The sequence below is a fragment of the Rutidosis leptorrhynchoides genome, chromosome 2 (assembly GCF_046630445.1).
Source record: "Rutidosis leptorrhynchoides isolate AG116_Rl617_1_P2 chromosome 2, CSIRO_AGI_Rlap_v1, whole genome shotgun sequence".
Classification (NCBI taxonomy): Eukaryota; Viridiplantae; Streptophyta; class Magnoliopsida; order Asterales; family Asteraceae; genus Rutidosis; species Rutidosis leptorrhynchoides.
This window is the reverse complement of record NC_092334.1, coordinates 411,024,373-411,043,559: the sequence shown is the minus strand read 5'-3', so window position 1 is coordinate 411,043,559 and position 19,187 is coordinate 411,024,373. Positions and strand designations below refer to the sequence as shown.

At 34.7% G+C, this 19,187-nt stretch overlaps 2 protein-coding genes and 1 pseudogene across 2 annotated transcripts; 2 read left to right on the top strand and 1 right to left on the bottom strand.

The window, feature by feature from the left end:
* Positions 1-4,053: 4,053 nt before the first annotated feature.
* On the bottom strand, positions 4,054-7,800 carry LOC139889144 (uncharacterized; annotated as a pseudogene).
* Positions 7,801-9,817: 2,017 nt separating this feature from the next.
* LOC139892292 (uncharacterized) lies at positions 9,818-11,062 on the top strand. Its single transcript, XM_071875346.1, has 2 exons — positions 9,818-10,177; positions 10,558-11,062. The coding sequence occupies exons 1-2, from the start codon at positions 10,022-10,024 to the stop codon at positions 10,996-10,998; spliced, it is 597 nt and encodes a 198-aa protein (XP_071731447.1). The 5' UTR covers positions 9,818-10,021; the 3' UTR covers positions 10,999-11,062.
* Positions 11,063-13,610: 2,548 nt separating this feature from the next.
* LOC139892291 (26S proteasome non-ATPase regulatory subunit 14 homolog) lies at positions 13,611-16,866 on the top strand. The gene is made up of 6 exons (XM_071875344.1): positions 13,611-13,814; positions 14,080-14,257; positions 15,159-15,240; positions 15,585-15,761; positions 15,840-16,007; positions 16,459-16,866. The coding sequence occupies exons 1-6, from the start codon at positions 13,673-13,675 to the stop codon at positions 16,648-16,650; spliced, it is 939 nt and encodes a 312-aa protein (XP_071731445.1). The 5' UTR covers positions 13,611-13,672; the 3' UTR covers positions 16,651-16,866.
* Positions 16,867-19,187: the final 2,321 nt, after the last annotated feature.

Below are 19,187 nucleotides of genomic sequence, written 5' to 3'. Positions count from 1 at the left end.
ATGTTTATTCTCAGGTGAATACTAAGAGCTTCCGCTGTTGCATACTAAAATAAGGACAAGATTTGAAGTCCATGTTTGTATGATATTGTGTAAAAACTGCATTCAAGAAACTGATTTCGATGTAACATATTTGTATTGTAAACCATTATGTAATGGTCGTGTGTAAACAGGATATTTTAGATTATCATTTAATCTACGTAAAGCTTTTTAAACCTTTATTTATGAAATAAAGGTTATGGTTTGTTTTAAAAATGAATGCAGTCTTTGAAAAACGTCTCATATAGAGGTCAAAACCTCGCAACGAAATCAATTAATATGGAACGTTTTTAATCAATAAGAACGGGACATTTCATGAGCAATAATCCAATCTCTTAGTTACTAGCTTGGGCCATCTCGGTTTCTTTCACCACCATCTTCTATCATGAAGATCATCTTCTTACACTACAAGATCAATTGAAGTGAGCGAGACTTCAATCATAGGATTCTTTAATGAGACAACGCCGCCTCACCGATCGATCTAGACACGTCCAATCCCGAACACATATGTCAACGACCATCCTCGTACAGAATTTCCGTCTATCTATGATTTCCTTCACCAACAAAAAAGGAACTCCAACAGACGCCTTTGTAGACTATTCTTCAAGATACCCTAGTTCGAACTCCATCACCACCTTGAAGTCTACCATCTTTTCAACTTTCCGCTTTCTCGTTTGTACACTAACCTCCTCATAGCGCTATGAATTTCACAAACCCCATCTTCTCATCCCAAACATGCTCCCACTGTACGAGTAAGAACTGTATCGCAGCTTCGAGAAGAAACTTTGTTCGTATCACCGGTTAGTCACAAATTAATTTGTCATCGGAGAGTAACAAGTATTCGAAGCCCAAGTGTTACCGGAATTAACACACTAAACTTGAGAACATTGGAGAAACAAGTCGCTCAACCATCTCCACGTCCCTACTAGTTGTCTAACTCCTACTAGCTCGATAACTTCCGTCGGTAACCAAACTCTCACCTAGTTTTCGACACCCTCAACAATCCTAGAAAGCTCAAGTTCCGGAACTTACAAGATTATCCGCCCCTATCCATCTCCTAAAGATTACTATTGATCACCCTCGAAGAAAACCGCCCCCTTTATTGAAACATCAACCAATAACCGAGCAACAGTCAGATGCGTTCTATCCGACACCCTTCGACATCAATTTCCTTAGTGACAAGGAACTCTAACCCGCCCGCATATTCCACACACTTTGGAACATCCAACCAAAAACTTTGGTCATCCTGATTCAAAACCGCAAGCATAAAAAAAACTTCTCCGATAACTCCCACTGTCGATAATAACCCGGATGTAATCCCCTCATTATTCAAACCCCAAACCTGAGAGATCACTATCATGAGATTCTATAACAAGCCAACATCCAAAATATCCAGCTCGTATCGCCCGAAGTTTCCGAGACTAAACTATCTCGCACTCGCTCATCAAAACTCGAAAAGTTCACCCTTAAAAACTGCCCAGATTTGAAAAATCGTATCTCAAAATCCAACTGTCCGATCATCACCAAATTTAAACCACCAGTAGATCCCACTGTTTTACAATAACAGTAAAAAATTTAAGATCGATCCAACAGTAGATGAATTTACAATGAATTTTCTACTTCTGCTGCTCAATCACAAAAACCGAAGAGTTTTCATGATGGCTGTCAACTTCGAAAACACATAACTCCAAATCTAACGGTTCGATCACTTCCAAATTTTTACAGCTTCTAGTTCTACTTGTCGACCGCCTACAGTTCAAATTTCAGGTCTATCCAACAGTAGACGAACCGGCAATGATTTTCCTACTACAGATGCGCAATAAAACCCCAACCTGAGTTGCTGCAACTTCGAAAAATCATATCTCCCAACTAAACAGTTCGATCTCTACGAAATTTTGACGACAATTAGATCTATGAGTTGAAAACCCCCAGTTAAAATATCATGGCGATCAAACGGTTAATGAACCCGCTATGAATTTTCTTCTGCAGCAGTTTCTGAAAATCCGAATTTTGAAAAAAAAAATTATCTCCCGCAACATAACTTATCGATCCGACCACCAACTCCGTTACCACCGCGAGCCACCATAATAATATATTAGTAATCATAGACAATTCTAACAGATTATATCACGAGTACATAGACCATACCCGCGAGTTCTTCGCGATCAACTAAGTCTCTAGATCTCGATCCATGTTGCACAAATCCTAGATCTGTCGTTTGTTCATGCTTTCAACTCGCCATCGCTCCCACTCGAAACCTGGCTCTGATACCACTTGTTAGGATTATTGGACCCAAACAAGACGTATGATTTATCTAATCATACACCCACGAACGACAAACGAATTAGCTAAAGTAATAAACGATAAATAAACAACACATGGATTTAACGTGGTTATATCCCAACTCCAAACACGGAGAAGGATTTACTCCACAGGCGCAAACCAAATAAATTTTCTTATTATTTTCGTGCACTCAATTACAATGAGGCTGGAGGTCTATTTATAGTGAAACATTAAAGCTAGCTACTTGTTGAACAAACTAACTTGTCCTTCAAGCCAAAGGCAATTCAAAAATAAAATACTTGCTCCCTAAGTAAAACTTGGCTTCCAAGCTAACTTAATCTCCAAGCTAATTTGATTTCTTTCCTTTTGTTTAAAGTTTCCATATCTCAACAGGAATCACAACTTGAAAGTGTTTAATTCGAAAAATCACTTTTCAAGTTCATATGCTCTCGCTATCTATTGTTTATCATCAGTACAATTCGATAAAAGCCAACCACATGTGATTGTAAAAACCCAATCACATGTGATTCTGCATTCCAATCACATGTGATTGTAAAACCCAATCACATGTGATTCTGCGTGTCAAATCCAATCACATGTGATTGTAAAACCTAATCACATGTGATGGAAATCTGATCCAAGTACTGATATTTGTCCCTTGGATTTCAAGCATTTTTTAGGTAAGTGAGTACGTCAACTATAAAGCTTCGACTCCAGCTATTTTAATAAAGACTTACAAAAAAATAAAAAAAAATAAACTTCAAGTATTCGCTACAGAAAATAAGATTGAGCTTTAACTCCGGTTCGTCCAAACACACTCTTAATTCGTGTTAAATAGCTAAATGGGACGTATTATACTATAGTTAATCATTCTCAATTTTACATACATGAAAAACGCTTAGCGCTCCTCTAATTTCTCTCTGTTGATTGCGATATCATTGTGTGTAATGTGTGTCATCGTGTTCATATTAATGTGCTATATCGATATATCAATTTTGTATAAATTTGTAGTTGATTGATGATTCTATACTTTCTGGAAGAATTATATATTTGTTAACACATACATGCCCAACAAACACAATTTTAATAATAATACTGTTAATCATAATCATAATTCATGGGTCCTAAGTTATAAGCAAAAAACTCATAAACGATTTATAATTTATCAATTAATCACAATTCACAATGACTGAATCAAAATAAACTCAGATCAACTTATATATCAAGGTTAATAACAATAACAATTGAAGCTACAGAATCAAAAGTAACTGAATTTAACACAATAATATATCGAAAACTTGATAGAAATCATGACCGGTTTATATACAAAATTTAATCAAAATACACCAAATTCAACACGTTTGCTAATGAATTACTCCGTAGTTTTTAACTCATAAAAAAATGATGAGATTCCACAATATTTTTACTTCAGATGTTATCCCACTTGCGTAAATTTCAAGCCTCATCATGATAAAGTTTTTTTCTTTTTGAACAACAATTTGGGATCGCCTACCGATGACTAAATCACTCATGCGATCATCTCCCGCAGTTGCATAATCCGTCCCAACTGCTGCCATGGAGGGGACCCGGACCAATCCGAAGGCATGACCGGTAAAACCCCCTTCTTGCTACCTTTAAAACGCGAGTTGCGAAAGGCGAACTTGAGTAAAACTCAAGATCAGAGGATATCATTGTGTGCAATGTTGTAAATCCAACTACTTACAGGTATGGGCCTCATCCCGATAAAGTATACTGCCCTGCAGAAAAATATATAAAGTAAATAAAGTTTTTATATATGCGTCATGCCTTACAATATTTTGGTACATTATTCATGAACATATCTGTAATTTTACAGCAATATATCCAACTATTCAATCAATATACAAGAAATGATCTACATCAATATCTAACTGTATTACAAACAGAATGTAGCACACAATCAAAATTTAATTGGTACAAATGCAACCATCACAGATAAAAACTTGATCTGGTTCTACGATTCTATCTCTCTATATATGTTTTTTAAGTTAGATGTATACGTATATTTACACCAACTTACGTGTTGCAGACTTGCAGTAACATCCCCATCAACAGCCCTTCTTTTAAAAATACACTAAGAGGGCGATACAGGATAACAAGGTTCAAGGACAGTTACTCTGTAAAAGGCTATTTACATGGTTTGCTGACTGTACGCGAAGATCTACAATGTCTATTCATGGATACGTGCTCTAAGTTTGTGTAAAAGATTTAACGTTTGACTGTAAGAAGGATCACTTCTGCTTATAGGTTTGCATGAATTCACATGATCCGTTGATTCTAACACCTGGCACGAAAAGACAAAAATGAAACTTGATATCGTTTGGTCTCTTAAAGAGTGAATTTAGAGGATCAAAAACTTACGACGTATTCGCCATATCTAGGATATGATGATTCAATAGGAAGTATTTCCAATCTGAAGGCCCAACCTCCATAGCCTTCAACAACTGGAGTTACTTTAGTCTGCAGCATTATTCAGTAGTCAATCTAAAGAGGGGGAAAAAAAAAAAAGTCAACAATAAATAGTCAACTCTGAAGAAAAGATTTTTATTATGGTACTACCTCACAAAAACTGAGAACATCAAGAGAGCGTTTCTTATATAAACTACGAATAAAATCATTAAGCTTTATCAATCTTGGAGAACCACTTCTCAATTCTCCTATCTATACAAAGAAGGGGATATATTAGTCCTATACTAAAACACAAGTACTACTCTCTATGCACATTGTACAATATAATATGAAGAAAGTACAAAGCGTTGGTGCAGGGCGTTAAACAAAACCCATTCGCCAAGGCAAATCTGCAAGTTTGCTACCAAAATGTGGACAACTATAAAATACCTATAAACCAATGGAAAGAAATAAGAAATCTCTAGTTCAACAGTATATTATTACATGTTAAAAAACTGTTCTTGAATCGAACATACCAACACCAACGGTGTTATAGACAATTTTATCCCTGCTTTCTGTCCTGGCTTGGTGAAGCATCATCTTGACAACCAAACTGCCCATGCTGCAATAATCATGCATTTTTTGAATAAAATATTCATATAAATTACGTAATCCGTAACTGAACCATATAGCCGCCATTACACGCACCTTTGGGTTACCAATACAACGGGTCGATCTCCAATGCCTGCAGTAATTAGCTTTTCCAATAGCATGGAGCTCACATCCTTCATAAGCCAATGATGATATTAAGTTTTTGTAGCACGAATAACACGTCTATTTATAATATGAATACAAAAACCCGAAAGGGTAAGCTTGATCCAGACCATTTTGAAAGATTTGTCTGCAAAAGAAACATAATATCCAAGATCATCGGTCATTGTCATGTCAATGTAAACGGGACTGGACCCATTTTCAAAATTGGTTATAATCACAAACCTTGTACTTTAGGCTAAACAAACGGGCATGAGGAAAAACAGATGAAAGCCATTCTGCAGTCCAAAAAGTACCTTGCTTTCCTGCTTCTTCATCAATCTTTTCTACAAGTCCAGATTTGCTTGACGACTTGCATTCCAATAATCGCCAGGACTTAAACGGTCCACCACGCAGGCCATGAACAAACACAACATCAAATGAGGAAACTGAGTAAAACGCATCAGATTCATTCCTTCGTTTTACTGGATTTTTCCAGTGAGGTAGGTCAGGGTTGATTAAATATAACATCTCAGTAAAACGAGGACACCTACAATTTTTTTTTCTAGATCTTTATTTAAATTACTATCATTACACAATATATATGTTTAACAATGTACCAAATACCCAACGAAGCAGAATGCTAGTCCACTTTCGTCTTTCATCGAGAGTCAAATGTATGTTTCCTGAACATAGTGATTCTAGACCTTTTGCTAATGCCTCTTGTACAGACTCATGTTTCTTCATTCTTTTAGCAGTTTCCCTCATTAAATAAAGACTCTTTTCCATCACCTCCTTTTGAGCCCTGGGACATCTTTCGAGTGATAACAAGAAGGCAGACAAAGCCACAAGGGTTGAAGAACATCATCACTTTTGCTCGCTTGGGATACGGTTGAAAGAAGACTGGAACACCAATCAAGCGCGAAACCATCCGAAGATAGATTTTGTTCTCGTAACATAAACCTAGCCACTAAACACCCATGCCATTTTACAGATCTCTCTGGTGCAGCCAAAGCAGTCATGATAGCTTGTCTATCATTGTCCAATTCATGGATATGGGATCTATTCACATGTGATGCCATTGCCCAATTTGCTAAAGCCCATGCAGCAAAAGGAACTGCAACATGTTGACAATGGAAATCGTCCCACAAACCAGGTATAAATGTAGGAGAATTAATAATCATTTGGTTAAGCAATACCTTCTTCTTTTAATTACTACATTTAACACTTTCTTGCTCTGGCTTCTTCGAATCATTACTTCTAGAAAGGCCCAACCCTTCAAAAAAGTTGGCCCCATCCCCTTTAATCCCGTTCCATCATATGATTATTTATCATCTGACGGTTTATCCAAATACATACCACCTTCTTCAACAACATCACAAATATCCATAATTGCTGCAACAAGCATACTCCTTCCATTCAAAGGATCGGCAATATCAAACCTCGTTTGCTGCTTGCATAAATGCATTTATCTATCATGTATTCATATCAGTTGTGTACCTCTATAAACATGGGACCTATATATACAACAACAACAACAAAACCCAATACCACACGAGTGGTGTATGGGGGAGGTGAGATGTAGACAATCCTTCCCCTATCCGAGAATAAAGACAAGTCATTTCTCCACCCATCTATAATGCATATAACTAATATGCAATCAGTGTTAATTGTTCTAAAGGATGAGAATGAGCAGAGAAGATAAACCTGAGGAGATTCGGAACCGCATGTGGTCGTCGTAAAACTGCTTCAGAAACACTGCAATCAGCAATCAAATATGCCAAAGCCCTAGCAGATTCTGCCTGAGTACCATAATTTCACCTCGGTTCAATGCAATCGAATCTAGCAGCCAATCAACCACAATACCACCACCAGCACCGACAATTGCAGCTCCACGGCTTTCATCAGCAGCCACAATATCCGCTAATAACGACTCAACCCTAACTTCAAACCCTAACCTCGCCTCATGATTCGCCCATGACAAAACCGAACTCGAGGCAGTGACGATCCTACATGAAGAGCAATGGGGTCCTATGACCCCACATGTGGGAAATTTTTTTTAATAATCTAGTGTTCAAAATGTATAGGACACCACTAAATTTAAGTATAGGACCCCATATATATTCAGAATTTATAGATTTTTAAAGGTAAATGACCACTAAAATACCCTTAAAACATAATTCCTAATGGAAAATTTTTTTGTAACCCCATTGAGTTTTAATCCTAGAATCGCCACTGACTCAAGGACTTCCATAAAACTGCTATCACAACTCCGCTATGTTTCACGATTTTAAAAAATTTCATCAACGATTCGTTTGACCGTTCATTATAAAATTGAAATCTTCAAACTCGCGTTTCTTTTTTAATTTATCGGTATTGGATACATCGTCATTGAAAGAGTGAGCGGCGGAGACAGCGGCAGAAATCAAGCTTTCGGTGACGGCAACGCGAGAGATGGAGTTTGACCGGAGACGGCGGAGGATGGAGCGCGGTGGTGGCGGACCTACATTTTAAATTTTCTTAAGGTTTTTATTAAAACTAGTGGAATTTTCAGGATAGGAGGAAGATAGAAGACGTTTGAGAGATAAATCTGATACATTATGGCGGCGCCCGTAGTGGTTGATGGTGATTCTGATTATATGTATAAGGCGTAACATTATTATACGTATGCATGTGTCTATATCTGTATTTTAAAGGATTTTAGCAAAAATAAATAAAGTGAATCTAAATATTTATTAAGAGATTTCTTTTGGGTATATAAGAAAAGGTTTAAAACAGGGGAGGGAAATTTGGGAAAGATACAGGAATTAACGAATTTCAGATTTGTATTTTTATTATAAAAAAAATATAATAAAAAAATATAAGACATATAATTATAATTAGTTTTATAAGCCCGTGCGTTGCACGACATTTGTATAAATTAGTATATGATTGCGTTAGTATTGATACTCACCAAATGTATGATACAATTATAATAAAAAAACCGTTTATCACCGATAACATTTGTATCGAAAGTATTAGTATCAAAAGCATTGTATACGATAATGTTAATATTACACACACTTTATATAATGTATGATAACATGCGTATGAGGTATTGAAAACATTAGTATCATAAACGTTAGTATTGAATACAGTTACAATACAACAATCAGTTGTTCTCATTAAATGTCGCAAAGAGAGTGATACGTTTATAAGTCCGTCCGTTAAATTATTATTTAATTTTATATTTTTGATAACGTCAAATGTGAAGTTCTATTGTTTCTCTTACTTTTATTTTTATATTTATATTATTTTATTTATTTATTTTGATATTAAAGTAATTGTATTTTATAAAAAATATCAATACATTCCTTATTTGAGAAAATCAATTAAATAAATGGGAAGAACAATAAATTGACACAAGCCAATAATAAAGGAGGAGTTGACACGTTAGAATAATGGCACGTGTTTTATATATTGTATAGATAGATAGATAGATAGATAGATAGATAGATAGATAGATAGATAGGTAGGTAGATAGAAGATAGATATAGATTTAAAGTTAATTTAATACATTCATTCACGTTTATAGATTTGTGTTATTTTAATTTTGTTTTATAAATCTATAATTTGATAAATAGACCTTTTTATTTAAAACATTTTGTTTGTGCTTTCAGTTTTTAGTATAGATAGAAATAGAAATAGAAATGATTATAAGAAAAGAAATGTCACCATCTACTTATCTTGCAAGAAAAACACTTGACGTGCAATAGTTTTATACTTTTTCTAATTTTTTACATGTCATTTTTAACTTTTAACTGATGTAATGTTGATATGACAATATGTTTTTTTAAGGAAAGCTTGTGATGGATGAGAGTGACCTAACCACATACATTTCGGATGTAGTTTTAGAAATACTAAACCTTTTCAAAACGCGATTTCAAACACTGTTGTAACATACAAACATGATTTAAAGAAATTCTGAAAAGATGATCAACTTCTTTCTTAGCAACAAATATCAGACACTACATTTATTCACCACAATAATAGGAAGTGTGCAGACCATTTGAAACTTCAAATCGTAATCTAAAATTAATCATTTTAGCCAAACAATTGATGGTTAATATCTTCTGATGAGAACAAAGTGAACTATTGCTCATTGACCAAAATATTACTTTAAGTAGTAATCAAAGTTTGGTGCCAAGTCTTCTTTACCAACACTTAAGGCTGAAGTAAAAACATAAACAACTACAAAGCACTAAGCATAGTAAAAAAGCACACAAAATCACATTCATATACAAATCAAGAACACCTAGACAAATATGTTGCTATCGATAATTGGCATCGTATTGCTTTCAAAAGATCATATGGTGAATTAGAATATAATCCTTTACAAAGATTTTAAAAAAAGGCTCTTTACTTTGTCTTCAACCCAAAGTATGAAGAAAGAAACCTTTGAAATCTCTTATCAACTAGCATGATATACTAGTATAAATACTTGTTATGTAAACCATTATTTTAAGACCATGTTTTTATCTCAATCATGAGTTTGTTTCATCATGAAGAACCACCTAACACTTCAAAGGGATGCAAATTTCTTAAGGATGCTCTTGCAATCTGCCATACTTTCTGCAGCAAAATTTCTAGCTTTGAACGCGAAGATGATGATGATGTCAGCGATTACGATGACGAACAAGAAGTAACCTACCACTTTATATCCCAATATACTATAGTATCTATTTTTTACTTGTGTGTATTATGCTTGGAGGTGGTGGTAATAATGACACATTTATCTATGGATCGACTTGGGTTCGATATACAAATCTTAACAAAAAGGGAATGAGTCAAATGGGTTAAATTCTTGTAATGATTTATTCAAAAACTGAAATTAATTATCAAATTGATATTGATTTTGTAAGATGTTTTTCTTATCAACTCATAGAAGATAAGCAAGATATGTTCTTGTGGGTCAACCCATCCCGGCTCAACCGGTTTTGGCCCGTAATACAAAGAATCATTCCAACCCTAACCCATTTTCAACATCTAATTATGTGTACATCCATATGTTATTTTCTTCAGGTTTATGTTTCAGCAGTTTTAAGTAAATACATGGAAGCAAAGTCAAAGAGGAAACTCGGACTTGCATTCGATAGCTTCATATGGGATTCATCGCCAATCGAATTACCTTCTAACAGAAACGTATTACAGCATGCCTATGCAAATGATGTTAACGAAAAAGATGAATTTTACTCTCCTTGTAGTCGTCTTTCGCGCTGTTCGAGTGCATCAACTGCAGAAACATTTTTGTCTGTAAAGACAAATCTGTCTCGATGTTCAAGCATGAGCAGTATCGAATTCCCAATGTTTAAAAGAAGGCGGTCGATTATTCGAGAGCTTTGTCATTGTGAAGGTTGGCCGTTTGGGTTATGTAGGAAGGCTCTTCTTGTTCCACCTCTGCCCAAATCACCATCTGAATCTTGGATGTGGCGTAAAAACGCTAAACTTATCAAGATACCTTAATTCATGTAACATGTTAAGAGTTCTTTATCACTGTTTGCAAGTAAAATAAAGGAGAGGAGTTTAAAAGAAGTTGAATTAGAGTCAGAGTCAGTATATATGTTTTCCCTAACTCCAGCATGATAGTTTCTTTTATGACCTTTTCAGTTGATAACAAGAACAAACTCAAGCATCATACTAACATTGGTAAACAAACAAGTTTACATTAAATAAAATTTGAATAAAAATATTGAATGATTCAAAATATTCTCTAATTGAATATATATAGAATATCAGTAAAAAGTACAGAAAGTATATTGACTTTGGTACCGACTAAATAGTTTTTTGAGTTAATTACACCGATGATCCCTGTGATCTTGGTTAAATTACGTCTCTAGTCCCTAACTCTTGAAAACTACCGTTTGGACTTAAAATCACAGGGACGAAGCATATAATTTTCAAGAGTTAGGGACTAGCGACGTAATTTAACCAAGACCACAAGGACCACCGCCGTTTGAATTTAAAACCACAGGGACGAAGCATCTAATATTTAAGAGTTAGGGACTAGTGAAGTAATTTAACCAAGACTACGGGGACCATCAGTGTAACTAACTCTATTTTTTTTTTAAAGTAATGTCTCAAAGTGTAACTAGTGGGTATTGAACCTGAGTCTCTTTTGATTTTTTTTTTTTTTTAAATAATAATATTTCAAAGGTATATTACAAAAATGGTTTTTTCAAATCAAAAATTACAAAAATAGGGAAACCGGCATTTGAAATGCCGGTTTGAGACTTGTCAACCCAAATCGGCATTTCAAATGCCGGTTTGACTACGTGACATTTTTCAATTTTTTTTATTTATTTTTTATTTTTTGAGATCTTACATACAAACTCGTTATAAGCTCGTTTTGTTTTGAAAAGTTTTAAAACTCGTTTTATTTTGAAAGGGTTCAAAGCTCGATATATCTTTGATATAGTTTACTAAATTTTACGAGTAAAAACTTTTCAAAACAGAACGAACTTTAAAACCTTTCAAAACAAAACGAGCTTTAAAACTTTTCAAAACAAAACGAGCTTATAACGAGTTTGTAAGATCTAAATAAAAAAAATTAAAAAAATGCCACGTAGGCAAACCGACATTTGAAATGCCGGTTTGGGTTGACAAGTCGCAAACAGGCATTTCAAATGCCAGTTTCCCTATTATTGTAATTTTTTATTTGAAAAACCATTTTTGTAAGATACCTTAGAAATATTACTAATTTAAAAAAAAAATCTTCTCTTTCGAAGATTTTCAATCATCCAACCACTAAACCAACCCTTAGGCCCTTAAGGTTACCAACTACATAGTTTGATTTGATAATTCTAACCCCTTAGGCCCCGTTTGGTTCACGAAATCCCAAGGGAATTTGATGAACTGGACTTGAATTTTTAAACCGCTCCGTTGGTTGACATATTTTGGAAGTGTTTAATACCTTGAAATCTTGAGATTCCTTCATATATGGAATGTTAATTCCTTCAAGATGATGGATTTGAATTCCTTTCAACATTGAATCTACAAAAGACTAACTATCCTCAAATATTCACGTTTATACTTTACGTATTTTTTTATCTGAGTTTCGATCGCGGTTTGGAAGCGCATTTTTGACGCGCTTTTTCGCCCCGCGTTTTTGGCGCTTGTTTTCGCCGCGTGTTTTTGCTGCACGTTTTCGGCGTGCTTTCGAAGCTGGTCGTTTTCGCAGCTCGCAGCGTGTTTTCGCCACGCGTTTTCGACAGGCGTTATCTCAGCTCGTTTTCGACACACGCTTTTGACGCGCTTATTCAAAGCGCGTTTTCGACGCGCGTCTTCGAGTTGCAATTTCGATTCGCGAATCTGAAAAACTTCAACTAAAAACTCGAGTCTGAATATGAAAACAAAAATTGGAAACATATAATTTTCTGCATAATTGGTTATTTTATAAAATGGAATTAAATTCCATTCCATGTCAATAAACACACATTTTTTCACATTCCAACGAATTTATAAATTCCAATTCTTTCGGATTCAATTCCTTTGAGATATTCTATTCCTTCCAAAAACATTGATTCAATTAAACGCGGCTTCAGGGTTACCGACTACATAGTTTGATTTGGTACTTCTAACTAGTGGTTTAGTAATAGCATAAGAAATAAGTATTGTCAAATAATAGGATCAATCATAAATACTTTAAAAGTAATCTTTAGCACTAGCTAATGTTTACTTAGAAGGAAAGTTGTAGAAGTCTCAAATCGTGAACTAGTAAGTCGGGGCTTTGCGGGATTTTTCAGATCAAATCCGATACTAGTCGGACGTTGACCAACTTTAACTGATTTTAATCGAATAAATTGCCTTAAGTGACGTATCTTTAGAGAACACTTAACTCTTGAATGAATAGATTTGTTCACAACAAATAACGTGAACAACGAGCTATAATATATTTGTTAGATCAACACATTTAATCACCAAATTTGTACATGAGAATTTCATAATAAACTTTTAATAAAAATAAAAAAAATATCAAAAGGTCTACCTGAGGGGGCAAAGTGTACAAATATAAAACTCTAGTGACGTATCTATATAAGAAAACTTAACTCTAGCATATTGCTCAAGTAGAAATAGAAACTAGGGGAGATCTTGGCTTGTTACCAAAGAAATTAACAAAATAAGTTGATCGGAAACCTAAATGTCCGGGATGGAACGACTACAGAGGATGTTCGCCGGAGCTGGTGGCGCGTTAGGTCATCCACCACCGGACTCACCAACGCTGGATACATCTGAGCAAGTTTACATCTCATCACTTGCACTTCTCAAGATGCTTAAACACGGTAATAAGCTACTTATATATCTAGGGTTTCATTTTGTCAAATTAATTTAATAATATCATATTCTCACCGATTTTGTTAAATTGAAGTCTATTTTAATAAAATTAGGTTTCAATACTTGTTTTTTGTTTTCAGATTGTAGTGTTTTCTTTTCAATGAAGTTAGGGTTTATGAAATAAGTTTTATGTGATGTTTTGTTAAACTGTGTGATTTTGTGATATTGTATTGTAGTTGAAGAGCTAGGGTTTAATAATTGATGAATGTGTAGGGAGAGCTGGAGTGCCTATGGAAGTTATGGGACTGATGCTTGGGGAATTTGTGGATGAGTATACGGTTCGCGTTGTTGATGTATTTGCTATGCCGCAAAGTGGAACAGGTGTTAGTGTTGAAGCTGTTGATCATGTTTTCCAGACTAATATGCTTGATATGCTTAAACAAACTGGGAGGTAATTTTTGTTGCTTTGTTTTTTATGTTTCTTATTGCTCATTCAGTTGTGTTCTTTGCTTGTAGATGTGTTGTGTATATATTTGAAGTATTAAAACAACCAGAGCTTGGTAGATAGATCTTTTTTTTTTTTTTTTTTTTTCCGAATATGTGACTGGTATGATTTGAACATATTAGGTGGTTATTTACAAGAATACACATATATTGAAGTGTAATGAAATTTGGACTCTTATTAGAATAAGATAAAAGTACACATCGGGGTTAGATGCCATGTTTTTGATAAAGATGTTTTCAAACAAGTAAATTAAGTATGTGAAGGTTATAAAGATGTTTTCATTTTGCAGCAAATCTGGGTCCTATCTTTTTTGTTTGACATCTTAATTTTGTAGCAATTGATAATTCATACTATCTTACTATGCAATGGTGGAGGTATATCCATAAGAAATCTCATTATCTTTATGGTAAAGTTTATATTCTAGATAAGTGGGATTTTCACCCACGTACAGGGTAACAGGGTATATATTTAATATCGAAGGAGCAATAAACTTTTAGGTTCGCATGTGAACTCAGGGTCGCGATCTTTTCAAGCGAGGGGGGATAATGTGGACAAGATTAAACGGTTTCATTTAGTTTCAAGGATAAGTTAGAAATTTATATCCTTTTTGTGAAACTATAATAAATTTTTAGTGCACATATAGAACACACATTGTTCACTTCATGAATGTGTCTGAACATACTACATTCATTTAATAATTTCTATACTGTTAAACATTGCATTTGAAAATGTTATGTTAACACTCACAGGAAAGCATTATATGACATATATGTTTCCAGTAGCTTCTGTTTAACACAGGTTTAATTGTTTCTTTCAGTTGACATATTTATATTTTGTTTCATGACAGACCAGAGATGGTTGTTGGATGGTACCATTCACATCCTGGATTTGGTTGTTGGTTATCTGGAGTTGACATCAATACGCAACAGGTCCTTTATTAATTCTCTGTTACTTTTTATGCTACTGCATCATCTACTCCACACAATTTGTATTTAATGGGAATACATCTATACATACAATGTTATCGACTCGTGTAGTCTAACTACTGAAATGAAACTTGAATATTAATGAAAGAACCCTAAATGCTTAGCTATAGCTATTTATATTAAAAAAATAGCTCGCATAAATTCTAAAATTCTTTCATTGAAACACTGAAACAACACAATATACTCCTCTGTTAACAGTTTTAATTCTCCAGTATACAAAATTTTTACCCTTTTAAATACTACAGAAGTACAGAGTAACCACATACTGATTCATCAATTTCTTGCAGAGTTTTGAAGCTTTAAATCAACGAGCTGTTGCAGTAGTGGTGGACCCAATCCAGAGTGTCAAAGGAAAGGTTGTTATCGACGCCTTTCGCCTAATTAACCCACAAACCATGATGCTTGGTCAAGAGCCACGCCAAACAACATCCAATCTTGGCCATCTTAATAAACCATCTATTCAAGTGAGTGGCTGACATTATCTCTTTAGACGATTTAGTAATCTTTCTCGTCTTATTACTAATGATGGGTTTTTTTTTCAGGCATTGATCCATGGTTTGAACAGGCACTACTATTCAATAGCCATTAATTACAGAAAGAATGAACTTGAGGAAAAGATGCTATTAAACCTCCATAAGAAAAAATGGACTGATGGACTCAAACTCGAAAAATTTGATACGCATTCAAAAACCAATGAACAGACAGTCCAGGTGAGAGTTTTTTAATAGAATCTTTGCACAAATACATTTTAATAGTGTATGATTACCGATCAGTGATCTTCAATGAGGTGGCTAAATGTATGGGTTAGGTAGCGGTTAACAATGTACCGTTGGTGGGTTGACTTAGTTTGGGTTTGAGTTGTTCATATTTGAGTTGGAGCTCTAACTTGACTCGTTTCGAGCCAATTATATGAAGCTCGGCTTGAATTGAGTGCTTGTTTGATCTCGGAGTTTATATGCTTAATACACTTTTGACCGGTTTAACCTGATTCACCCATCTGACTTGTTTCCCTTTATTTTACCCAAATTAGAGATAAATCTTATGCAAATTGAAATGTTTGTAAGTTACGATTTGAATTTGACACCTCAATATTTGAGGATAAAAATGGTTTTAGTTCCAAATTTATGATGATTGATGAAGCATATTGATTGGTATATGCAGGAAATGCTGGGTCTAGCCATCAAATATAACAAAGCGGTTCAAGAAGAGGACAAACTGACTCCAGAGAAGTTAGCAATTGCGAATGTAGGAAGGCAGGATGCCAAGAAACATCTGGAGGAACATGTTTCGAATCTGATGTCATCCAATATCATTCAGACACTTGGTACCATGCTTGATACAGTTTCTTTCTAGAATTGGCATCTATAGTTTCTCACCAATGCATTTGTCATTTGGTGTATCGATTTATTAGCAAATTCGCATGTTCTTGTTAGCGATTCCAAAAATAGTACGGACTACGGAGTACGTCTTTGCTTTGCTTAGGTTTTTTTTTTTTTTTTTGCATACCCAAACTGTTTACAAACTATCATGTTTGATCATTTGGTGTCTTCATTTTCGTCTGTGTTATGAATGTGTTATGAATCAATTGTTGAATTCTGAAATTTTAAACTCGTTTTTTGGATGATTTTCATGATTAAAGCCGGTAAGCTAATCATGTTAGTAGCGTTGCTCTTATCTATAAGGGTTAAATTAGAAAAGGGTTGGCGCGAGACGGGATCACGGGGCATGAAATCCACACATTACGAGGCGTGAAATCCAAAGGCGTCAAAATTGACGAAATGTGGGCGTCGTAGCGAAATTTGTAAAGTGATTGTGAAATGTGGGCGTCGTAGCGAAATTTGTAAAGTGATTGTGATGTGACAACGTGTGAGTTCGTTGGGGAATATGGCCCCATTAATTTAAATAGCCATATTTAAAAATCTAATCTTTCATCTATTAAATACTAGTAAGAATTGGACCGCGCGATGCGGCGGGAACTTTCATATGTGTATCTACATAATTAAAAACGCGTTGTTGCGGCATGTTTGGATACGTGTGGGTAGTACCTAATACAATTAGTGAACTGCGTGCGTTTTTGCCGCTGAAAAAAAAATCGTGTTTAAATGGGGGGCGGAACCATTGATATGATGTAGTTAGTTTGGGTTGTTCATCATACATGTATACATATGTACGGAAGATAGCCCGAAATATTTATCGTTTTTTAAAAAGCGTCCGTTTCGCGTATGTTTAGTTTCGTTGCGTTCGTAAAATTATTTCGAGTTCGTCGGTGGTTTCGGAGAAATTTAACCATTAGCGAGCAGGAAGATACGGGCCGTTAATAATTTGAGTGGAGTTTGTTTAAATGTTTTTAAGAAATTAATTTTTTACAATTCTTACCTCTGAAAAAGTTGTCAATTGAGCATAGTTTGGGAGGGTATTTTGTAAATGTATCGGTGTTGCCGTTTTTGCCTTAAACACATGCGACCAATTTTAGTATATAGGATTAATAATAATAATAATAATAATAATAATAATAATAATAATAATAATAATAATAATAATAATAATAATAATAATAATAATAATAATAATAATAATAATAATAATAATAATAATAATTACCTTAATTTCTTATTTTTTTCACACAATACACTTTTCTCTTCAATTTTTTCAACATATAATAATACACTTTCAATGAAGGTGAAGTCACGGTTCGATTCCATTCAAGGCACTTCAAACGCTTGGGGCGAACTTAAGAGACCAATAGCATGAGGATGCTTTACCTGGTAGCGGTGGAGGGTTGGCTTGCCGTTTACCCGGGGTTTACCCGCTGCGGGGGGCCAATGTGGTAGGGGTTCCTCGTAAAAAAAAAAAAAAAAAAAAAAATTCTAACAATTATTAATTCCCTGTATCAATTAATTCTTATGATATATGTTTTGCATCTGATTTCTAAGAGAAAACTTTTATAGAATTCGTTCAGGTAATATGTGGGTCAACCTTCACAACAACGAACCCCACAAAATCGAACCTACATTTTGAGGGAGCGTGAAGTTGTCGTGACACGTTAATGAGAGGGGGTTATCACCAAAATGCCCAAATATTTTTTACCCCTTGCACCAGAGCCTAAAAAAAAAAAAAAATTGACAAAATGCTCTCGCAAGGCGCAAGGTACCTTGCGACCTTGCCTTCTTGCGTCCTTGCGTATTCTTTTAATTTTTATCACGGTTAAATGACATGTTTAAACGCCCGCGCAAGGTACCTTGCGTACACACTGGCGCAAGTACGCAATCCTCCTTGCGTCCTTGCGTCCTTGCGCCTTTATCTTATCAGGAAAGGATTTTCAGGATAAGATTTCATTAGATTTTCATGGATAGAATTTCGATTCTATATAAAGAATGTCCCGGGAACTTGAAATTTATCATTTTCTAACAACTCATTCCAAAAGAATTTCAGTGATTATTGGCTACACAAGGTACATTTTCAAGCATTTTTTTCACTACCTAAATATTTATGAATTGTGTTAATGAAGATAAATTTGTTGTTCATATATGTTGTGGGGGTTGTTTTGAGTATATTAACAACATTCCCAAGTATTTACCCGAAGATTGTTTTAGAATTCGGCTAAAACTACCTGTTGCACCTGTAAAACTAATGAATCAGAGAATATTATTAAAAAATGTTCTTAAAAAAATACAAATGCCACCCAATTCACCTGTTTCAATGAGATACATTTATAATAACCATGTTTTTGATATTACGGATGATTATGAAGACTTTCAAGAGTTCTTACAATATGCAATTGTAAATGCTCCGATTGATATTTATGTTGTTGAGAAAGTACGAATGAATCTACCACAACGAAACCCAGAAACACACGTACCACAACGAAACTACGAAAAACACCAACCACA